This window comes from Mastacembelus armatus, chromosome 21, assembly GCF_900324485.2.
Source record: "Mastacembelus armatus chromosome 21, fMasArm1.2, whole genome shotgun sequence".
Classification (NCBI taxonomy): Eukaryota; Metazoa; Chordata; class Actinopteri; order Synbranchiformes; family Mastacembelidae; genus Mastacembelus; species Mastacembelus armatus.
The window spans coordinates 3547202-3572661 of NC_046653.1; the positions used below are offsets into that span (position 1 = coordinate 3547202).

General features: G+C 38.6%; 1 protein-coding gene across 1 annotated transcript in view; it reads right to left on the minus strand.

Moving 5' to 3' along the window:
* The window catches only part of LOC113124044 (inactive dipeptidyl peptidase 10-like), a 72576-nt gene extending 48095 nt beyond the window's left edge, over positions 1 to 24481 (minus strand). The window contains exons 1-5 of the mRNA XM_026296507.1: positions 24452 to 24481; positions 23628 to 23739; positions 21100 to 21195; positions 12685 to 12779; positions 12407 to 12481 (exon numbers count right to left, since the gene is read on the minus strand). Coding sequence (XP_026152292.1) covers positions 12407 to 12481; positions 12685 to 12779; positions 21100 to 21195; positions 23628 to 23739; positions 24452 to 24481 — 408 coding nt within the window. The remainder of the gene's footprint in view (positions 1 to 12406; positions 12482 to 12684; positions 12780 to 21099; positions 21196 to 23627; positions 23740 to 24451) is intronic.
* Positions 24482 to 25460: the final 979 nt, after the last annotated feature.

Consider the following 25460-nt stretch of genomic DNA (forward strand, 5'->3'; position numbering starts at 1 on the left):
ACGTCTTCCCCACTGTTCCATTCTGTAATTTCATGGCCACGGGAACTCACTAACACTATGGGAAAACTAAGCAGGCTTGATAATGAGCTCTGTGTGCTTGACAGGACTGAGACGGTAGTTTTAAAAATGCAGTTTCCTTCAGAGATGGACGGAGCAGATGTGTTCATCATCAAAGTGGCAACCTTAATCTGTGGAGAGTAATGGCCTGCCCCTGCACCAATGCCCCTAAGTGTCTTGTGAATTTATCATAATCATGCTCACTCTCTGCTGTACTATACTACAGCATAAAAGGCTTCTGTACAGTACACCATATTTTTTTGATTTATTTATTTTTTATGGTTAACAAAATGTTGTGCACCTTGTAAAGGACATTTTGGTGACTTGAAGCAATACACTGACAATACATAATTCCTAATGTGAGGATTACTGCAGCTGCTAGAGAGTATGAGTTTTGAACAATTATACCATGCACTTGAATGAATGTTCTGTGAGAGATATGGTTAAAACCATCAATCACAAATAATATGATACACATTGATAGATATAACATGTTCAGGACAGATTGTATAAACAAAGAAGGAGGAGTTTCAGTCTATACAAAGACATCATTGACCTGTACCTTGGTGGACTAAGGGTTCACTGGGTTCACTAAGGCAATGTTCTTTGAAATGTTAGTGATTAAGTTAAACCCTGCCAACAGCGCCAAAATGATAGGATGCTGCTGTCCACCTTCGGCATCGCGTGAAACTGTCACTGTTTTCGAACATTACATACTACATAAACCGTTAGACACTGTTAGACTGTTAGTTTGTTCTGTTAAACTGGGACTGGCTATATGAAACCTCTAACGATCTGAAAGACAATTGCAATGCTCTTCATTTATCGCAATTAATTAGTTCTCCAAAACAGAATATCCCTTAGCAATTTGGACCACCTTGCTTGATGTTATTCTTATGAACTTTCCACACAAATACACTGCCGCTGTGGTACTTTGTAACAATGTTAGTGACCATTGTGCAATTGCTTGTGTTAGAACTTGTAGGCTTTCTAAAACTAAACCCAGATATATTTTTAAATGGAATTATAAGCGTTTTTATAAGCAGGCTTTGCACTTTGTTCATGATGTGGTGGATGCCGACTTAGCATGGGAGTTTTTTAAAACTATCTTTCAGACTTTAATAAATAAGCATGCACTCCTGAGAAGATTTAAGGTCAGCGCAAAAGATAAACTATGGTTTAATGAAGATATTGCTACACTCATTAGAGAACATAATTCCGAATGATTATAGGGCTTTAAGAAACAAATGTACTAGAGTCATAAAAAATACTAAAAGTGAGTACTATCTTAATTTAATAGATCAGAATTTAAATTACCCTAATAAATTCTGGAAGTTGGTTAATTAAATAGGTCAAAACAAAATCAGTGGTAAAAACAATATATCACTTAATAAACATTTTATCAATTCAGGTTCAATTAATTACCTGTTATGAATTGATGGTAGGGATGGTGATGAAGGAGGAGAGGTAGGACCCAAATGCAGGACACAAACAAGGCTTTATTACTCCTGGATCGTCCAGGCTCGGTCAAACACATAAAATATCCCCACCACTCGGTGGGCAAGCAGGCAACAAACAAACGCCACTCGGCATAAACACAAAACCTTCTCTTCCTCGAACATAAACATTACTCACATACATTAACCAACGCAATGCAATGCTCCCACATAGAACAAAGAAACACAGGGGGTATACTGTATATAGTCAGAACCGAAGACTAATTAACACAGGTGAAAACTATGACGTAACGAGAAATTGTCAGGAGTTGGTGTTGGAGCATAGGTGCGGGAGAGAAGGTAGGACCCAAATGCAGGACAAACCAAGGCTTTTATTTCTTCCTGGAAACTCCAGGACACAAAACAAGCAATACAAAGAACCGGGTGAGACGGTAGGCTCCCAAGACCGGGTAAGACGGTCGGGACTAAGAAAGACTGGGTAAACGGTCGAAACTCAAAAAACACTTTCACTCTAACACAAACTATACACAACTAATGCTTCACCAGGGAACAAAGGAAAGAGGCAGGTATAAATAGGGAGAACACAAGAGGTAATCGAACACAGGTGAAAGCAATGCACAGAACTAACGAACATAAAGCTGCCGGGGACCAGAGCACAGGGAAAAGGAAGTCTCTACAAAATAAAGGGTCTCCCGGCAGGAAGTCCCAAGGGGACTCGTGACAGAAATAAAGTTAACCAAGATCACACAGAAGAAAACAGGAAACTGCCCCAAAATAAAAGTCCAAGACTGGAACTCAGAATTCACATCAAGACATTACCCAATCAAATCTCCCACTTTATGCCCCAGGTAATGGAGTCACTACTTCTGAAAGTTTTGTAAACAGCTTTAATTTTTCTCTCATTTCACATCCCAAGTCTGTAACACCTTATTAAGCCTGGATTGTAAAAAGTCCAAATCAGGTCCAGATCAAATTGAGACCCTTTTTTTTTTTTTTTTTTTTTTTTAAAACAGCAGCAAGTTTGGTTGCTGGCCCCATTGCCTCTATTTTCAACCTTGGCCTTTACAGTGGGTCAATTCCTAGTTCTTGGAAGCTGGCCTATGTCCTCCTGCGATTAAAAAGTGGTGACCCCACTGTTTAGGATAATTATCAACCTATTTCTCAACTCTTTGTTGTTGCTAAAGTGTTTCAATCCCTTATAAATGAACAAATTAAATTCTTTTTATCTAACAAAAATATTATACTGTATGTCAAACACAATCAAGCTTTAGGCAAGCACAGTAACTGCAGTCACATCTGCTACTTTGATGATCGGCAGCTTTACTTCCTGTCTCTCACTCTTATTTTGAAAACCCATACCGGGTTTGGCTTCCTACTCATGTTCACTCGCGTAATTGATTTCACCTGCTCTTTCTCCTCTGATCACAGCTTATATACCTTCTCCCAGCCACCGACAAACTGCTAGATTGTCTGAAACACAACCAGGTTGTCTGCAGCAAAATTGGTTATCCTGCGCCAATCCTGTTTGTGCGGCTTGGCCCATGTTCACTGCCAATCACGAAGGCCTCCTTGTCTTGTTCTATCCACGCTGAATGAAGTAAGTTACTTTTTGTTTCATGATTAAGGAAAGAAGAAATATTTTTTGCCCAAGAGGATTTCTGTTAGTAACCAGGAAGTCTATGTCCAGCTAAGTCAGTTTACTTTTTGTTTCATGATTAGAGGAAAGGAATATTTTTTTGCCTAAGAGGATTCTTGTTTAAATCAACCTAACGATCAGAAACTCCTTGTCAAATATGCCTGTGCGTTTCTAGTTTCTTGATTGGAGAAGAAGGAATTATCTATTCAAGAGGATTTGTTTGAACTCAAGTTACACCTTCGAGTGGTGCCATTTCGTACTGTGTTTTCCCTCCAAGGACATTAGTGCTTTTTTTTTTTTTGTTGGAGGTGTTTTTTGTTGTTAATTGCAATCTCTGGATTCTCTGAGTTGTCATACCAGATCACCTGGAACCCTATGACCAAGGAAAACAGCACCCCCAGATATTGCTCTGTGGGAAAACAATCTGGACTACATTTCCCATCTGTCTCAGCTCGCTTGATGTTACCGGGTCCTGGTCACTCCATCCACTGAACCCAGACTTCTTTCACTAAGGAATTAATTAACGCTTTTATACCTGAGTTTGTGGTGTTGGCAATTTATTGGTCCTAATTCCACCCGGTTCATGACAGTTACACATGATATTACCGCTCTAGATAACAAAAAATCTAGTGCTGTACTGCATATTGATTTATCTAAAGCATTTGACACTGTAGATCTCCTTCAAAATCTACAACGTGTAGGTTTTCGTAGTAATGTTTTACCGGTTTTCAAATTATTTAACTGGGTGAAGCTAGTGTGTATACATAGACAATTGCAAATCTAAATTTCTGGGAGTTAAGTCAGGGGTACCTCAAAGATCAATTTTGGAGCCCATCTTATTTTCTATTTATATAAATGACCTTGGGGAAGGCTTAGACATGTGCAGGTGCATCCTTCTGCAGATGATACAATTATTTATACTATAGCATCATTGTTACAAGTGGCAATTGACTCTTTACATTCTGCTTTTAATTTATTCCAAGCATCTCTTTTAAATTAAAGTTGGTCTTAACAGCTTAAAAAAAAAAAAAAATATATATATATATATATATATATATATATATATGTCTATGATTTTTAGAAGCCATCACTCTATCTCTGTTAATTTTACAATCTCCAAACTGGATGGCACTATTCTAGAGTATCCTATAAGTACCTTGGGATCTGGCTTGATGACAAATTAACTTCCATGTCATGCTGCAGTAAGATTTGTAACTTCAACTTGCAATTTCAAGGACACATCATTGTAAATTATATGAAATGGCTCAATCCAGAAGACAATCTAGTGTCTTCATGTGCCGGTCCCAGGTCCAGGTAAATGCAGAGGGTTGTGTCAGGAAGGGCATCCAACGTAAAATTTAAGCCAAATCAAACATGCAAATCACAAATACGACTTCCATACTGGCTCAGTCGCGGCCCAGGTTAACAACGACCGCCATTGGTGCTGTTGACCTACAGGGTGCCAGTGGAAATTGGACTACTGTTGGTCGAAGGAGGAGAGGAGGAAGGCGTGTTCATAGGCAAAGAGAGAAGAGGAAGGGCAGGAGTGTAGGACTTAGAGTAAGGGCTTTGAATGTAGGGACTTTGTCAGGGAAAACTGGAGAGTTGGCTGATATGTTGGAGAGAAGAAAGGTGGATATCTTGTGTGTTCAGGAGACCAGGTGGAAAGGTAGCAAGGCCTATAGATTAGGAGCAGGGATCAAGCTGTTTTGTCATGGTGTGGATGGAAAGAGGAATGGAGTAGGAGTTATCCTGAAGGAGAATTTTGCTAGGAATGTTCTGGAGGTGAAGAGAGTGTCAGATAGGGTGATGAGCCTGAAGCTGGAAGTGATGTTGAATGTTGTCAGTGGTTATGCACCACAAGTAGGATGTGAGTTAGAAGAGAAGGAGAAATTCTGGAGGGAGATGGATGAGGTGATTCAGGGTATCCCTAGTGGTGAGAAAGTGGTGACTGAGGCAGACTTCAACGGATATGTTGGTGAGGGAAACAGAGGTGACAAGGAAGTGATGGGTAAGTTTGGTATGCAGGACAGGAATGCAGAAGGACAGCTGGTGGTAGACCAACCTGAAAGAGATCAGTGACTGCAAAGTAGTGGCTGGGGAGAGTGTAGCCAGACAGCATAGGATGGTGGTGTGTAGGATGACTCTGGTGGTGAGGAAGATGAAGAGGTCAAGGGCAGAGCGGAGGACCAAGTGGTGGAAGTTGAAAAAGGAAGAGTGTTGTGTGGCTTTTAGGGAGGAGCTGAAACAGGCTCCGGGAGGTCAGGAAGACGACATACCTGTGGAGGTATGGAAGTGTTTAGGAGAGGTGGCAGTAGAGTTTTTGACTGGGCTACTTAACAAGATGCCCATCTGTAAGAACAAGGGAGACGTGCAGAGTTGTGGAAACTACAGAGGAATAAAGCTGATGAGTCACTCAATGAAGTTATGGGAAAGAGTAGTGGAGGCTAGGCTGAGGTCAGAAGTGAGCATTTGTGAGCAGCAGTATGGTTTCATGCCAAGAAAGGGTACCACAGATGCAATATTTGCTCTGTGAATGCTGATGGGGAAGTACAGAGAAGGCCAGAAGGAGCTGCATTGTGTCTTTGTAGATTTGGAAAAAGCGTATGACAGGGTGCCAAGAGAGGAGCTGTGGTTTTGTATGAGGAAGTCTGGAGTGGCAGAGAAGTATGTTCGAGTGGTACAGGACATGTATGAGAGCTGTAAGACAGTGGTGAGGTGTGCTGTAGGGGTGACAGAGGAGTTCAAGGTGGAGGTGGGACTGCACCAAGGATCGGCTTTGAGCCCCTTCTTGTTTGCTGTGGTTATGGACAGGCTGACAGATGAGATTAGACAGGAATTCTCCATGCACCATGATGTTTGCAGATGACATTGTCATCTGTAGTGAGAGCAGAGAGCAGGTGAAGGAAAATCTAGAGAGGTGGAGGTTTGCTCTGGAAAGGAGAGGAATGAAGGTGAGCCGCAGTAAAACAGAGTACATGTGTGTAAATGAGAGAGACTCAAGTAGAACAGTGAGGTTACAGGGAGTAGAGGTGAAGAAGGTGGAGGATTTTAAGTACTTAAGGTCAACAGTACAGGGCAATGGAGAGTGTGGAAAAGAAGTGAAGAGACGTGTGCAAGCAGGTTGGAACGGGTGGAGGAAAGTGTCGGGTGTGATGTGTGATGAAATCTTGTGACGAAAAAGACAAGAGGCAGAGCTGGAGGTAGCAGAGCTGAAGATGAGGTTCTCTCTGGGAGTGATGAGGATGGATAGGATCAGGATTGAGTACATCAGAGGGACAGCTCATGTTAGATGTTTTGGAGAAAAAGCCAGGGAAGCCAGATTGAGATGGTTTGGACATGTTCAGAGGAGGGACAGTGACTACATTGGTAAAAGGATGCTGAGGTTAGAGCTGCCAGGAAAGAGGCCTAGAGGAGGTTCTTGGATGTAGTGAAGGAGGACATGAGGAGGGTTAAATGGAGGCAGATGATTCGCTGTGGCGACCCCTGAAGGGAGCAGCCGAAAGGAAAAGAAGAAAGATGAAGATCAACAGTGTACAGAATAAACAGCAGCCTTGTTTTTAAATTCCCTGAGAACTTTGTTCTTTTCTTTTATTATTCAAATCATGAATTAATTTATGTACTGTACATGCAAAGCAACTTGAGAGTTGACTTTTTAGAAATTATATGTTGAAAAAACTATTAAAAGATTTTTTGATTTTTCTCTGTAACCACAACAAACAAAGCACTTTAAGATTTGTTGTAGTGCTTCTCTCTTTTAGACAGTACCTAACAAGTGTCCTCTCTATTCTGCAATTGAATTTTCTAGGATTGTATGCATAGCCTCTCTTTTTAGCTTTAGATCTGCACATTAGAGGCCACAGTCCTTTATTTCCCCTGCATGCCTGGACCACATACTACATCAACTATAATTAGATTCATATAAGGGGCAGAAAGAAAAGTTTAACTATTTTGTATATGTTGGTGCACAGCTACTGTGCTAGCATAGTCATCTGAACATAACAAAGGCAGGAAAAAAGTACTATTTTCAGAACGAGAGCCGACCCGTTATTGCCGCGCACATTCCTGCCACCGTGCCATAGGGGGAGGGGGATGCATGTGGAAACACAACCACAGCTACCATATAAACGGCAGGGGTCAGCTGTAACATAGAGGAAAAAGCGCCCTTCAGGAAAAAGTCTTTCTTTGTATGCTTTATTTCTGTGTCTGTGAACATAGAGCTGCTGTGACTTGCCATCAGAAAACTAGCTGCAAAGGGGCACAAATTACTTACTCATTACTACTTACTTAATCATTACTTACACTTTTTGTGCCCCTTAATTGAAATGGTCATCATACTAAGAAATTTCTAAGGCCTGCTGTAAGGCATCAAAATATGTACAGAATAGATCATGACCTACAAGAAACTGTACAGGTGTGTTTTAATTCCCAGGTGTGGTTTGGTTCAGTAGCCTCACAGCCTGCAGCCAGCAGCCCTACAGCAAATTCCACTAGACTTAATGGGTTTCCCTGTCAAGCCTTGATAATGACGTCATAACAGGCACATCTTTTTTTTAATCTTTATTTTACCAAGAAGTCCCTTGAGAGAAAATCTCTTTTTTGAGGGAGAACTGGCCAAGAGACACACCAGTACAGTAAAAAAGCACAGAATAAAACTTGCACATAAGTGGATTTCCATATTTTGGGAATTATGCTTGTTTGGATATTTAGATTGAAGATATGAGCAATAGGCTCAGCAATGAAATCAGCTACTAGCTTTAGAAGATAGGGGTCTAGGTTGTCAGGTGGTTTTTTATAATCAATGGCTTTTAGAGCTTTCCTGATTTCAGCAGTGGAGATAGGTTGAAGGGTAAATTCAGTTTGTGTTACAGAATAAAATGAGTGTACTGTATCGTTTGAATCAATAGTCACAGACAGCAGGGGATATATCAGACAGAGTCAGCTGAAATAAAATGAGCATTAACGTGTCTAGCAAGCTCACCTTTGTCCTATATTACCCCTGAGTTAATATTTTCTGGCAGGTTTGACTTTAAGTTGGAACCAGACAATGATTTGATCTGTTTCCAAAATTTTGTTGGATTGTTAAGATTTTCTGAGATAGATATTAAGTAATATTCTGATTTTGTTTTCCTTGTCTGGAGAGTGCATTTATTTCTCAGAACTCTAAATTTAACCCAATCTGATGTGGAATTAGTTAATCTCACTACATTTCTTTCTCTGACCATATTTAACAGGACTTCAGAGACCCAGGGATTATCCTTTCCAGAAATCCTAAATTCCTTCAGAGGAAGATGGTTGTTGCAGATTAACAAAAATAAATCTCGGAAATATTGCCAAGCACATTCAACATCATGGATTAAACTGATCCGGCCAATATCACTGTTATATAAATCATGAAAAAAATGCCTGCATTGTCTTTTAAAAACATAGCATTGTTTAGGTTTAGGCACCTTTGCATCCCTTACAACAACAACACAGTAGTCACTGATATCGTTGCAGAAAATTGCAGTGGAAATGTACTTCTGGGGCTTGATAGTCACTGTAAGATTCAATAATTATTTAAATCATTTGAGTTTATTCTAGTAGGTAATAACTCCTTCATGCTATCTGATGCAGCAGAGAGCCAGTTCCAATTTAAATCACCCATAGGTATAAGTTCAGTGTCACAGAGTTTATGTAAGACATCTGAGAGTGATGCAAGTGCTTCTAGTTTGGCTGATGGTGGTCTACATCAGCCTACTATGGTGAATTAAAGAGCTTTAGTTAATTCACTTTAACAGCAAGTAATTTAAATTGTTTGGCTTTTGTTATTGACAATAATACACAGCTGCAAAATTTTGATTTAACATAAACTGCTATTCCACCACCTTTACTGACTCTATCAGCTCTAAAAACATTGTACCTTCAAGAGAAATTACACTGTCAAGTACTAATTTTATTTTAACCATCTTTCTGATAATACCAAGATATCAGGGTCAGGTGTAAGAACCCACAACTTTATTGAGTCAGGTTTTGGCTCACTTAATCAGGTACAATAGCAAAGTTCAAAGTGGTTAGCTTTTGTGTTAAGATTTTTAAATATAGCAGCCCAGTGGCAGAACCAAATTGTATATGGAGGCCATCTTGGAATGTGTAACGGCTTAAATTGCTCCACGTTATGCATTTTGTTATGTGACTGAAATAAACTCTGAAACCCTGGAGCACGCATACTACTGGTTCAAGGTTCATTTTATTGTTGTTATGACCCTATGTGTATGTGTATGGTTGTGTTGTTGGCCCTCCCCCTCCTCGTGTGTGTGTGTGACGGATGCGGAAGTGGGCGTGGACGTAGGAAGCCGTGGATTGGACTTCCGGGATTGGCCCAACACTTCCAGGAAGGACCATAAGAAGACCACGGACTGTTGTTCGAGAGAGCTATTCTCCCACCTTTGCTATTTTGATAAAGATTTCGAGTTAATTAGAGATTAGAGTTGTTTTGTTTTGAAGAGATTTGTGTTGATAATATTTTCGTTGTTTTCGATTAAGAATTTAGACATTTAGGCTGTTTTGTTTTCTCCTGTTTTGTTTTAGGAGTTTCCAGGCTGACGACCTGTGATTTTGTGTTGTTTCTTTGGATTAGCTATTATAGGGCTGTTTAGCATTTTTGTTATTTGATCTTTTGTTTGTTTGAGACCATAGGGCTATATTTAGCGTTTGTGTTTGTTTTCCAGTATTCGTATAGTATCGTAGGGCTCACGGAGCGTTTTTGTTTGAATAGGGCTAAATTAGCGTTTGTGTTTGTTTTGACCATTCTGTATCGTATTCTGTGTTAACAGAATAAATATTTCGTTAAGTATAATTCGTATTTTTCCGTGTTTGTTGAGAGTGGAAGAGGTTTGGAGAAAAACTCCACAATCGTGTTACGCTCCGGCAACCCCTAGGCTGGGGCGTAACATTTCATTCCACGTTACATGAAGAAACGAAATGTGTACCCAGGCCTGACAGCATAAAAAAAAGCCTAGAGGTTGAGTTATGTCAACTGGACTTTCAGTTTTTTGGTCAAAAAGTTTCAACACTGAAACAGTGGTGAATAGTTAATGTAGAAGGTCACGTGTACTCATCCAGACTGTTGGTGGCAGAGCTAAAAACATCCCAGTTTGTACAGTCCAAACACCCCTAAACTTCCCCCACAGCCTCGCTGGTCCACTTCTTTGATGTCCTCACAACAGATTTGGAGAGTTTGAAAATGAAAATAATGTAATTTTAATCCACATATAGATCTTTAATTTGTAGCCACTTGCCAGCATTCTCTTGTTTCTTGTTGGCTAACTATGATAGCAGGCTTTAACTAACTACCACCATGTATGCTAGTGGAAAACTAGTTATATTTGGTTGAAGATTTTGCAAGAAGGCCAGGGTTTTGCCATTTAAGTCACTGGCAGGTTAAAGACCATTTCTAATTTATTGTTATGACACATTGATTGTTAAGTCACTGTTGTAGTGTACTGCATATTGCACTTTTTTTATACATAGTTTATATTTTTTTGTGTTTGTAATGCATGTTTAAGAATGTTGCATTTTTCAGTTATTATTTTTGTACTTTATTACTGTTTTAATATACTTTATTTTTGTATAACATTTACATTTGCACAATAAATCATCTGCTAGCTACAGCTATGGTTGTTCTCTGACTGAATACTGATATGTTGTGGTCAAAATAAATAATAAAAGGCAGAGGTCAGTACTATGACTAAACTGCAGACAAAGGATATCTAGCTTGGTTTGTATGTTTGGTGCAGAATGGGTGAGGTAGAGGACCCAACTTCAAATTTTTTCATAGGGCCCAAAACTGCTAGCGGCTCCCCTGTGTATTAATGTGGCTTAAAATAGACCTTTACAGAATCACTTATTTACTCCTGTTTAAGAATTGCTAAAGTGCCAATATATGTTAAGAAATCATTTAAATATTGAAGCTATAACTGCTGATTCTGAATGAAAAAAAACATTTTTCATTTTTGCAAGCTGACATCCAAAGAAGTTCCACCCTTTGGTGGAAAATGAAACCAAGAGAGAAATGGTCACCATGGTGTCACTTTTCATCTAGGCTTAATCAGGAGCATATTGAACAATGAACAATTCATTGATTTTACTTCCCTGGTTCACCATAGAAGGTGGAGGAAAGATACTGAAACTGGAAAAAGAACCCCTGATCAATCATTAAAGATATGATTAATATGTTCACGGTGTTCAAGGTGCAAAAATGTATGTGGGGGGTCACGTGTGTATTGTTGCATTCATGAAGATGGCCATACAGAGGAAAGAATGGGTGACAGATCAAAAATAAGTGCACTTAATGATTGTACAAAAGCTATTTGTGCTTGTGTTATTTGAGTCAGTCTGGTGACTCAATTGCTGCAGCTGAGACTGATTACCCCATAATGATCTGGCTACTTAAGGGGAGGAGCTGGCAGTCATTGTGCTTCACTGGGAGACAGTTAAAGCATCCTTCTGAGTGGCAGCAGACAGCAGGTGTCAGTTCACGCTTGGTGATCAGATGGGCTGTAGGGGACAGAGACTGGAAAGTGCTGGAAGAGACGAAGTGGGTGGTGGTGAAACGACTCAAACTGGTCTTGCATGGCATCCATGTAAGCAGCAGAGGAGGTGTGACCTGGAAACTCCTCCCAGGATTAGAGCATTGAAACAAGGGGCATCTACACAGACAGGTTGCATTAGCTGCATATCAGGCAGCTGGAGAAATATGACTTGAGACAAAGCCGCCAGCTCTACCTCATACCATCAATTTTTATTTATAAAGTTGATTGAACTGCTGGCCTGTGTGTTGGCTGGGTAAAAGTAAAAACACCCCATTCATTGAAACAAGGACATTGATTTTGGCATTATTCCTTTAGAAGTCGTGGTCTTTCAACATGTTTGATAAATAATGGTTGCAAAATTTTGTTTCAAAGTTTAATAGTTCAAAAGGTTGTCAAACCCCTGCTCTGTGTGTTTTTAAGCCTTATTATTTTCTGGATTTTTCCAGATCTTTTTCCCAACCAATCATCAATTTTCCCAAGTATTCAATGCATTCCTTCAATGCAAAATGTGACTGGTTGATGTGGTGTGTGAGCTATGTGTGTGTGTTTTATACTTAAAAAAAATAAACAGTTTCTTACCATTGGACACATTTTAATATGTGAACCGTAAAGCGCAAGTATTTGAAGCCCTAAGCCAGAATAGTATCAGAATATATAGAAACAAAATATTCTGAGGTTCCCACCTGCTTGACATCATATCCCAGAAGAACAAAGCTCAGATCTGGAGAAATAGCAAACTTGGAAGCCTTAAAAGTTGCCTGTGGGAAGAGTAATTAATAGATGACATTTGAGCATTTTTTCCTTTCAGCTCTCTAAAACTAAGACATACAACCAGTGGACCTACAACGCTACCTACGAACAAGTATTTTAATATTTTTCTCACAAGGAAAAAAAAAAAAAAAAGAAGTTATATGCAACCTTTTAAATTATTTTATCTGTTTCAATACATTGGCTTACTTACAAATGTTGTGTTTTTCAGCAGTAGTTCAGTTTCATTGCTGTCTGCATTGACTTTCAAAACATCTCCATCCCAGCTCTGAAAAATGACGTCTTCCCCTAGGACAGAAAAGTACTGTATTTGTATAAAAACTATGTTATTAAAATAGGTTAAGTAATTCATTTTGTGGCTGATGTTTTTACTAAAAACATGATTAAGCAGGAAAAGTGATTTATCTAGACATGAGAGATCACAGTTGTCTTTACACATGTACAATGGCATTTTCATGGCAACTTTAGCTGCATGTATCTGAGGTTAAGTAGTTTTCAAAGTTTGCATTATTTACATGATTGCCTAATTTACTTAGCATATTAAAGAAATTCCATGGATAACTATTAAAATGTGGGAAAGAGCACATCTATACTATGAAGTATTTCCCACATATTCAGATAGTGCATAGTCAGATGTGAGATGTGAGTCAGGTAGTCAGATGTGCTACACATCCTCCACCGCACTGAATGTAAAAGAGGAACGCTACATTCTTCATTGGCACTAAAAGTTTGGATGGAAACTGTTTCCTCCACAATTGTCCACTATGAAAAAATTCTTAGGGATTTAGGGTATCAGTGGTTCCTTCAGAAAAAAAAGGCTCAAGTGTAAGAAGAATAAGATACTTGGGAGGAATTAAATTGATCCAATATTAGGTATCCCCTCAGGAGACAAAACATTTAACAGAAGAGAACAAACAACAGCCCCTAAGACTCATTAAGATCCAAATTTAAGAGGGGAAACAATGAAAGGAATGCTTACAATAACACTTGTCTAATCCCAAACCAAAGCTACAGTCTAGGGAGACCTAAATCCCATTAATGTATTTTACAGTCCTAAATCATTTCTAGATCCTCATCCCATGCAATTGCAAATAAATATGCTCTGAAGCATCAATCTCAAGCAAAAGGGTTGTAGACTAGTAAACACTCAAAATACTTTTAAATACAATGACAGGAAAATAAATACAAAAGACAAATTGCTTGTTTTCAATGGGCAAGGACATCCTCAAATGAGTTCTTGTGATTTAGAAATCCTTACAGTATAAAAAGTATTTTTTGTATGTTTCATATGCTGTGCATGTATCAAATCAATGGTTATATAAAGCATTTTACAGCAAAGGTAATTGGAAAATAGGGCTACTGTGCTCTTGATTTGACAACAGTTCCATCAGAAAATGCTCTGAGGATAAAGGGACAAGTAATCTCAGCTGTAATTAAAGTCTCTGAGCTATCCAATGACTTGCTACTGTTTTGTAGGGGCAAGAATTAAAGGACACTGTTACCCAACTGATAAATTACACACTTTTAGCCCCTGAACTTAACACTGGTGTGAAGAAAATAGCCAAGTTTAAAAAATGGAATATCAATGAAGGCATCAGACATATGTTTCATTGTTGACTGAGATTGATTCAAGGTGCACAGTGAAAGGAATTTTAAGATCAAGGTGATAAATAAATTGGCATTTTGTCATAATATACAGTAGCACTTCACACATGAGGATCGGTTTTTATCTGTCACAGGGAGCGCTCAGCCTTACAGTTTTACTGTTATGTTTATTATGTCATTGCACTAAATATTGTCTCAGACTCATTTGCACACGTGCACTTTATGCAGTCCTGTGTATAGGTCTGTTGTCTTAGCTAGTCTTGTGTATCTTGTGCTAATTTATGTTCTGTGTAGCACCTTAGTACTGGAGGAATGTTGTTTGGTTTCACTGTGTACTGACCTGTATATGGTTGAAATGACAATAAAAGCCACATGACTTGACTAGCCTGTGAAAACAGAGCTATAATGTCTTCTTGGGCTCTGGAGGGCCATAACCATGGATATTATCATCATGTGACCTCAGTTGTCTGGGTTTGGTGAGAACAAATCTTTAAGGGAAAGTCTGTCATAAATGGCAGCCATGAATTTCCTGGGGATTTACTAGGCAGGGATAGCCAAAAAACAAAGTTGCTGCTGGGTGTCATTATAATTGTGAGTGCTTTTTGTAACTTGACTGATATTATGACACTAAAAGACAGCATATCTGCTGCTTCCTTTTTATCTGTCTCACACAAGTCATCCAACTTTAGGGAGGTTCTCACCAAAGCTGACTTGCTACGCTACTCGTTTAATATCTTATTAGCCATTGTCACATATTAGTATGTCTATTAGGAACAGGAAGATTAACTCATTTGTATTGGCTATGTTTTTCCCCTTTATTTTGTAAAATGTTAATTTAGTTTTATCATAATACAGCAATTGTTTTCTGTTCTCTGGTGAGTTCACCTACCTGGTGCTTAAAAAGTGGTAGGCACATACTGTATTTTCTGGAAATCGTGCTTTTTGTAGTTGTAGTATATTATACTGTATTGCCAAAAAGTAAAAATGCTTATGTTCTCTTACTCCTAGAGTAACACAAGTGAAAAAGAAAGAGGTATATTGCAGACTTCAAGGGGCAGGTAATAAAGTCTACAGTTGAAACAGTTTGGAGTGAGTGTCGGCATTCAGACAACCTGAGGGAGGAGGAGGACATGCTGCTTCACCTTCTCCCCGCCGTTGGCAGAGTTATGAGTTATAGAGTTTGTTGGGACAAAAACCTTTAGCAGTAATCCAAAATAGATGACATGCTCCATGGAGCAGAGGGGAACTGCCAACATTGTATAATCCCTGGGTTCATCACTGCAAGTACCCTTTCAAGCAATATGTCCCTGTTACTCGGTATACAAGTCCATTTGTTGTTTGCACTTTGAAACCGTAATCCAGGCCTTTGTCACCACCTGTCTTGATTGCTGTAATACACTTTACTTTGGCGTTAGTCAGTCTTCCATTTCTAGACTGCAGCTTGTACAAAACACAGGTGCAGCTTAAATGAACAGTGATGATGAACGGAAATCTGACGCACAAAAACTAGCATAACACAGGAAGTACTGACAAAAGTCCAAATCAGGAATCACAGGTCTGTGAGAGATCCTGCCAGGAATCCCTCTCAGGATAATGGGTGTGTACTGGCTGTAGTGATATTGAAATGTATAAATTGTCCTATTAATTATTTATGAAAAATATTAATTACCTCACAGTACCAAGTCATTTTTGGGGACTAGCCATTCAAATGATTATGAATCTAGTTATCTATTTAGCAATCTGAAGGATGAGTTCAGTACCCAACAGTGACCTTAAAGTTTCACAACCAACAGAGAACAGAAGCGAAGAACTGAGATTGCTGCCATTTATTAAAACTAAACATAAGTGATATAGTAGTACGTTAAAAATGTTACACCAACATATGGTTACAGAGCTGGCGACAGCAAATAACATGAATAACAAGTGAGTGTTACTCAGTGCTTCAGGGAAAATATAAAAAACTTTGCTGGCTGGCTATGTTACTGGTAACTTTAAAAGCAAAGAAAAAGAAACTATTTTAAAGTTGCACGCAAACAAACAAGCAAAATGCAGAAATAGCAGCAAAAAGAAGAACTAGCAAAAGCAAAAAGAAGAAAAAGAACAAAACAAATAAGACGGAAAAGCCTAGAACAAAGGCTTGTCTCCCTTTTTATAGGCTCTTGGTCTGGAGGTGGGGGGATTCAAAGTCATAAAACTGATTCCGAAGAGAGGGAAAAATAAATCTTGCTGTTCATAATTACAGAGTGCAGAGTCTCTTAATAAACAGCGTGATCACTTCACTGACATTTTGACTCTTTTCAGTGACACATTACTAATCTAACAACAATGGTTAGTTAGAATCAAACACATGTTCATAGCAGCTTAGTAGAAGCTCAGTGCTTCTGTCTTTTATGGTGAGGGTCTGAGTTCTGGAATTGTTGACCCCAAACTCTTGGGATGCTTGTGGTTCAGATTAAGCTTGGTGGTTCTTTTTGCTACATGGCTCTGACTGTTCTCGTCTGGCAGGAAATCCACTGTGAAGTATAGCCTTTCCAGATCGTGGTGGAGAGTCTCTAAGTGTTGATTTTGCCAGAATTCCATGACTTTGAGTGATAAAAGTGTCTAGGTTTAGGTGAATTAGACTTCCGGGCAGAGAAGAATTGTCAATCTTCCTTCAGCGATTACTGAGAGTTACAAAGTCAAGGGGCAAGGCATCGGCATCAATCACCAAATCAGAGATGGAGTCCACCAGGACTTCGTCATTTGCTGCGCCTGCAGCCTGGTAAGCATCTGGTAAGGACCTTTCTGCTAGCTTTGCTGCTAACACATCCTTAAGAGAGGGGGGAATGTGGAATCCCCCCACAGTCAAGCTGGTCACCTTAGTGATAGGAGAGAAGGTGATAGGTTTCTGGTCTCTCCTCCAGCTATTTCTCCTCAGCTGAGAGATAGGTGGTGATAGTGGACGAGTGGTGTCAAATCACAACGCCTCCTGTGGATTGTATTGTCTGACCTGGGAGGACTAGGTTAGCTTGGGGGAACCAGAGGCTAACACTGGTTAGCCCCCATTCAGATGATGTCAGCTGCATAGCTGGCAGCGGTGTGGAAGTTACACAACATGCTGACATCAGTCGCCCACTGCAGACAGAATCATTCAATACTGGGTCCAACGTGAGCTCACCCTTCAGGTGGGTGCAGACAATTTTCAGTGCACCAGCACAAGAACCGGATAGGACCATACCAATAACCCAGACGATTGCGCACCAATGAGGCATAACCTCCTGTAATCTGAACATTTTGTCAAATATACAAATAATATGTTTTAGCATCACAGCATTAGTTTTTTTTAGAAATTATTAACACACAAAATATATGCTACAATTTCAAAAGATAGTTTTGTATTTTCAGCACACTGAGAAAACATAATCCAGACTTCAGTTCCAGTTATTATTTTAGCCATATAAATCTGTCATAGAGATTTTTCTTGAAACAAGTGATCATTTGGAATGTATGACCAAGTGTATGACCAAGTGTCCAACCCTGTCTCCTAAAAATGACATTCCTATACAACTAAACTGCATTCTCATTTATGTTTTGCTACAAAAGGCAATTTTGTCAAGTTTTTCCATTGTAATTTAAAAAGGAGGAAAAAGATTATCACAGGACACCTGGAGTTTAGTTATCATTCAATTTTCAAGGACATTTACGCTCTATGTGGCTAATCACTTGACACAGGGATAATGCCTTGTTTTGATTTCCTTATTCTAATAGAATATTATATGGTTGCTCTTAGGATTATATTTACTACGTCTAGTAATTGCTTTTCTCTGTTTAATTTCTTAACCAATTACAATTTGCGCTTTCTGTTGCTATTTCATATAAACAAATCGTGTTTTTTAATGTTTTATTCTTCAAAAGTATATTTCTCGTTGGTTTTGACTTGTCAGATTTAGTAGGAAGTATGTAGACTACACTACTCAGGAGAGTTGTCAACAGTTACCATGCTGATGGTCTCAGGACGACAAGGCCTCATTTCCGCAAAATGACTTTCCCAGTAAGTTGGTGGCTAATATTAGCCTGCTATGTAATTAGTTTACACGGTTTTCTTTACATGAAATGCATTTCTTTGCATTACCTGCATGGTTTGCCCGGTAGGACACTTATAATCACCATTATCTGCAAAGAACATCTGAAATGTAGCTTGTTGGCAGGCCAACTACTGTTTATCATAGGATAACACTAGCTTATGATTAATGAGCTAACGTTAAAGCATTGCCATGACTACCTCCCAATGACCTCAATGAAACACTGATCTCTGATAGACGCTGTCACTGAGTCAGGAACAATATGCAGCAATGCAAATACAATGCAATATACAACAATGCAAATGTTGTATTTTCTGCTTTATTATTCTATTCTATTTTAATTATTTAATATTTTTCAAGAGTGTCTGTGTAACTGAGCTACTGTGACCAAGGAATTTCCCTGTCGTTCTGGAGAGGGTTAGGGTTAGGGTCGAGGTTAGGGTTAGCGTTAAAATCAATTAATTACACAACAAACTTTATTACACAACACTGTGTTCCAGTGTCCTAGAACCACCCCCTCCTTGCTTACAATTACACACCCAAACCAGCCTAGTAGGCCCTGAGCTTGACTTAGAGCAAATAAAGAAAAAGGAAATAGATAATAACCTCATACACTGGGTTGAGGCACAGTGGGTACGGAAAGTATTCAGACCCCTTTAAATTTTTCACTCTTTGTGTCATTGCAACCATTTGCCAAAATCAAAAAAGTTCATTTTATTTCTCATTAATGTACACTCAGCACCCCATCTTGACAGAAAAAAACAGAAATGTAGAAATTTTTGCAAATTTATTAAAAAAGAAAAACTGAAATATCACATGGTCATAAGTATTCAGACCCTTTGCAGTGACACTCATATTTGACTCACATGCTGTCCATTTCTTCTGATCCTCCTTGAGATGGTTCTGCTCCTTCATTGGAGTCCAGCTGTGTTTAATTAAACTGATTGGACTTGATTAGGAAAGGCACACACCTGTCTATATAAGACCTTACAGCTCACAGTGCATGTCAGAGCAAATGAGAATCATGAGGTCGAAGGAACTACCCAAGGAGCTCAGAGACAGAATTGTGGCAAGGCACAGATCTGGCCAAGGTTACAAAAGAATTTCTGCAGCACTCAAGGTTCCTAAGAGCACATTGGCCTCCATAATCCTCAAATGGAAAAATTTTGGGACAACCAGAACTCTTCCTAGACCTGGCCGTCCAGCCAAACTGAGCAATAGTGGGAGAAGAGCCTCGGTGAGAGAGGTAAAGAAGAACCCAAAGATCACTGTGGCTGAGCTCCAGAGATGCAGTAGGGAGATGGGAGAAAGTTCCACAAAGTCAACTATCACTGCAGCCCTCCACCAGTCAGGGCTTTATGGCAGAGTGGCCCGATGGAAGCAAGGCACATGAAAGCCCGCATAGAGTTTGCCAAAAAACACATGAAGGACTCCCAGACTGTGAGAAATAAGATTCTCTGGTCTGATGAGACCAAGATTAAACTTTTTGGCGTTAATTCTAAGCGGTATGTGTGGAGAAAACCAGGCACTGCTCATCACCTGCCCAATACAATCCCTACAGTGAAACATGGTGGTGGGAGCATCATGTTGTGGGGGTGTTTTTCAGCTGCAGGGACTGGACGACTGGTTGCAATTGAAGGAAAGATGAATGCGGCCAAGTACAGAGATATCCTGGAAGAAAACCTCTTCCAGAGTGCTCAGGACCTCAGACTGGGCCGAAGGTTCACCTTTCAACAGGACAATGACCCTAAGCACACAGCTAAAATAACAAAGGAGTGGCTTCGGAACAACTCTGTGACCGTTCTTGACTGGCCCAGCCAGAGCCCTGACCTAAACCCAATTGAGCATCTCTGGAGAGACCTGAAAATGGCTACTGAGCACAGGGTCTGAATACTTATGACCATGTGATATTTCAGTTTTTCTTTTTTAATAAATTTGCAAAAATTTCTACATTTCTGTTTTTTTCTGTCAAGATGGGGTGCTGAGTGTACATTAATGAGAAATAAAATGAACTTTTTTGATTTTGGCAAATGGCTGCAATGACACAAAGAGTGAAAAATTTAAAGGGGTCTGAATACTTTCCGTACCCACTGTAACCTGGTAATATTAAGCAAACATTGCTGCTGGATTGGACAGTCAGCAGCAGAAAAACTAAGCTGCTAGCTGGTACCATTAAAAACCATGAACTGTTGCTGCCGGCTTGGACAGCCCACTCGGCAACAAGGAAGCTAAGCTAATAGCAGCACTTTAACCTAGTGGGATTCAGGCCTGCTTTATTCTGCCCAAAAGCAACAAAGCTAACACAAGACAAACCTCTTATTTGCTAGAAAATATTACTATTGCTGCTGGCTTGGACTGCCTTATCAGCAGCAGAAAGACTGGTAAGCTAATTTTAATTCTAGAATGGCGCCTGTTAGGTGGCAGCCATTTATTCAAGTCAAGTCAAGATCTATGCTTTCGTTCTCATAACTGATGAAAGTGGAAGAGTTGGGATCTTCTAATTCCTGTGGAGAGACATATGGAGATTATGGAAACTGCATCTCAATGCATATATTACATATTTATTACTTTTGTTAGTTTCAGGTTATTTCAGTGAGCACTGTGGGTTTTTCTTTCTTTACTGGAAGGGTACTGACAATTTTATGTACCCCAGACAGATTGGTAAGGCAAGGCTGCATTTTTTTCCCAATTAGTGCAAGTTTAATTCTTTACAACTACTTGCAAATTCTCTTACACAAAATTAGGAACATTTCTAATTTCTGATTTATGTTCTGTGGTGTGTAGATATAAAACGGCAAATATGTTATTGAACATAATCTGAGATTTTGCAGAATTGCCAGAGATAAACTCCAAATCAGTATATACCTCATTCGTGTGACTTCTGATGTTGATAAATAATTTGCAATATTGGAGGTGTGAATTCAGGTTGCTGATAGACTTACCACTGATCCATTTTGCATCAGGGTCATGTACCTGGAAGTTCCTTTGAAAGAGGTCATCCAGTGTTAACTCTGATCCAAAAGATTTACTACTATCATCTACAGGAAGAAAAACATGCATATATCAACAACCAATCAGTTGTTGCGTTAAATAAAAAAATCAATCTATCAATGCTTAATAAAATATGTAAATGAAATCCACAAATTCCTGATCAAACTTTCTGCAGACATACTTACAAACACACTACAGATAAGATAACATTATATAATTATAATAATTATGGAGTTATAATTAGTGACAACACAGGCTAGGCATTTTTATACAGTGCTTTCTCCATTTTTTTAAAACCCCCTTTTCATAATATTTTCTCAGTAAACAATAACGATGATTCAACTTAGTGTCTATGAATACATGGTATGTAATTCAGTGCTGTAGTGAATTAATACAAATTAATTACAAATAAACTGGGGAACCTGCAATGAAAAGATATTGATTCTCATACAGACTCTCATACCTTTTTTCCATTCTTTTTTTCACAGACTCTGCTTTCATGCAGTTTTTCTCTTGAGAACGTGGGTTTCATTATAAATCACACATCGTGTCAAGGTGTTGCTGTCAAGATGTCACTTTCACCATTTAGTTGTTCAGGGCTCAGTGGCACAGCTCAGGGCACAGTGTGCTGGTGGTGTGTTTGATGTGTTAAAGTATTGTAAATAAGGATGGCTATAGTCCACCTAATGTTTCCTCTTCAGCATACATGTATATAGGGATATAGAGTGGGTTAGGTCCAGATTGCATGACTTGGCCTTTTTTTTACTTTGAAAAACTCTTTAACCATCTTGACAGTATTTTTAGGATTATTTCTTTGCTGTGCAATTGACCACTGGCCAATGCATTTAGAAGTGTTCATGGATAGATTTATCTATACACTTCTGAATCCATTTTGCTACCACTATCAGCAGTTGTATCATCAACAAAGTGACATTTGGACACTTTGGTCTTGGAATGACTCTGACATAAATTGTTCTTTGTTACACATCTGCTCTTAGGACCTTTTCCTTTGAATTTTGGTTACTCTTTTAAACACTTGGCAAACTGTAACTGTCCTGTTTTTGTGTTTTGCAACACAGCCTCTGTATTTCTGTTCAAGTTTTCTGCTGACAGAATCTGATTCCTGAAGAGTATTTCTGATCTGACAGAGAATTATTGTCACCAGCTCTGGAGGTTGTCCTTAGTTGCCAGTCCCTTTGTAATTAATAAGCTCACCAGAACTTCCTTTCTTAATTATGTTGCTGGAGAGTTTCATTTTGGTAAACCTATAGATTTGCTTATGTTAACAGTTTCAACCCTGTTTCTCAGTCTCACAATGATTTCTTTGACTTTCACTGACACAACTTTAGCCCTTACACTGAAACAGCAAAAGTTTCCAAAGATCATCAAAAGTCCAGAGGAAAATGTACAGTAGGCACAGAGAGTTCTCTTATACAGTACTTGCATTATGCAGGCAAATAAAATACCTGAGGAACTGAAAATATGAGTTGTCCCAAATGTGGTGACCTGAAACTGGAGCACTAGCTATAAATACTGCTGTGATTTTCAAACAGTAATACTACTATCTATAACAATAGAGTTTACAAAGAGATTGTGCACTTCAACGAAGTGAGTTTTCATTTAACACAAAATCTCAAATTCTCGAGTACACAGGCAAAAAGATAAATGATGGTCCTTGTCCCAAACATTATTGAATGCACTGTATGCATGTGTGAGTTTCATGTTCAGACTGTTACTGTTATCTTTGACAGGAGGCACTATAACTTTACTGAGGGCTCTCATTCAGTTAAATAAAAGAGAAATATACTGTATGTATATTGAGTCTGCATATTCTAATAAGGTCCCAGTGGCTTTCCCCTTAGTGGCCAGATTTCCTCTCACAACCCAAACACATGCAGGATAGAAGAACTGGAGAGTCTGAATTGTCTGTTAGACACAGTGTCAGTGTGAGAGGCTGTCTATCTCTGTCAGGCCTATGACAGAATTTCCACAGAGATGTATGCTGTATCCTGCACAGTTCTGGGTCAGGCTGCAACACCTTGTGGAAATGAATGGATTGACTGACGGCAGTATGAATTTCTCTAAAGTTACTACAAAATAGTATATGAGGGTGCAAACTGAGAAAAAATATTGTTCAGGCTTATGTTATAGGGAGCAGCTTCATGCAACATGACACAGTAAAGAGCACACTCATGCATAAAGGAATTTGAAAACTAGAAAGATATCAAGCTAGAGACAAACAAAAAAACGTAACATAGTGTGTCATCAAATTAGATATGCGCCTGTGTACAAACAATGTAAGTATTGCAAACTACTGACTCAACTAAAGTTTCTTCGTGCCCATAAATCAATACTTAAGGCCGTATGTAGGAATAATTTCCATTCATTATTGCTATCCAACCTTTCTGATATATTGTGGTTTAAATCTCAATTATGAATCTTTTATCATTGCTGTGAGTGGAGTTGTGGAGAACCTCACCTTTTGACAGGAGAATAATGGACAGTCCAATGAGTGAGAGCACCACTAAAATAACCAGCAGAGAGATGCCAATGCCCTTCCAGTTCCTATCTGGTCCAATAGGTCCTACATCCTACAAAACAAGAAAAACAAATGATGTATACAAGAATGAAGTGTGTAAATAATACACAAAACAGCAACAAACATGAAAAATTGAGGAGAATATAGATTTTTCAGTAAATGGTTGTAGGATTGTAGATGATATTCCTCAAGTGCCATTGAAAAGTAGTTTATAGATCTTCTGGGAATACATGCTGTATTTTTGTAAATTTGGGTCTCATGGAGAGACCAGATTACTCTTGAGATGAAAAGGTTTGGGGATCCCTGAATTACATGGAATTTGCACAGAAGATGGATGATTTTCCAATTTGGTATAGCTAGTTACATGTTTTAATGCATGTGTCACAGAAGACATTCAAATTGTTCAGGCTGACTATGACTCCTTGTGTCTAAGAGGATTAAATCAATAAGTCTGACAGGCTGTTATTACCAATACTTTGGGAACTGTATGATTAAAAATAATATTTTAGAAATTTGTGAATGACATTAAAAAATGTTTAGCTATATCTAACAAAGCTGAATAAATAAGATTGGCTGCTTCACAAACTAAGTACAAATACATGAAATAATATATTGTATCTTAACTGCATATATACACAATTAGAGTAATGTGCAATTGGTTCATTTAAATCATATAAACATTCAAAACGTTTTCAGAGTGTAACATTTTTTTATTTACATCAAAATGGGAAAACACAAATACACAAAAAATATATATTTTGTACAATTTTCTTCATAACAACTGATTCTGACATGGCTCACCCACTTGATAAAATATCTAACAGTGGATCTGTGTGACTTTTGGAAGATGTTAAAGGCTTACAGAAACCTCGTAAGCTGGTCCTGAGGATTCACGGAGGATTCGAGTGGTCATTTCTACCTGTGTGGTTCTGCGCATACAGTTGGTGTTTGCTGATGCACAAGGCAGCTATGCTGGATTTCGACCACTGGTTGATTGAAGCTAGAAACATCTTTGTCTGGCTGATCAGTCTACACAGACAGTGGTATCTGTATCCTGAGGCTCTTCTCCATATATGTTGCCAAATCCATGAACACTTTCTTGAATAAGGTTTCCATCACACAAGAAAAAGAGAAATATTGTTTGAGGCTTTTGCACTACAAGATCAAGAAAACATGTTATAGGTGTTTACAGTGACAACTACTATTTTTAGAAGACTATTTTATGTTGTATTACTTTTTACTAACAGTAAATAATAAATTCACCTGATTTAAATCTGAAAAAGATAGCTTTTCTATTTTCAATTTATAGTTCTGGCATGTTAGCTCAAGTAATGTGTTGTTTTTGCACTTTCCTTTTCCTCCCCTGAATATATTGATGTGTAATACCTCCAAAATAATAAATTTTTCCACAATAAATGCCTGTTATACTTACACCCAGTTTTCACTGGTTTGGCAATGCACTGCCCCTTCCTTGCCTTGGTAAGTGTGGTCTGCTGTCCAATACATCACAGTTCATCTCCAAGATTACTTCCAACTTCTTCATAAGTCCGAGGATAAATTCATAATAATTAAGTTATTTTTATATTAGACCTATTAAATTGTGTATAAAACATTTACCCCCTAAACAGCAATGTCCTAGCATGACTACTATACATAAAATATGTTATTTTACAATAATTATAATAACAAGAACATGAATTACATGTCATTGGATGACATTATTGGAATTACATTCTAACACCATGGAAATTCCCATGTCATGGTCAGTCAACC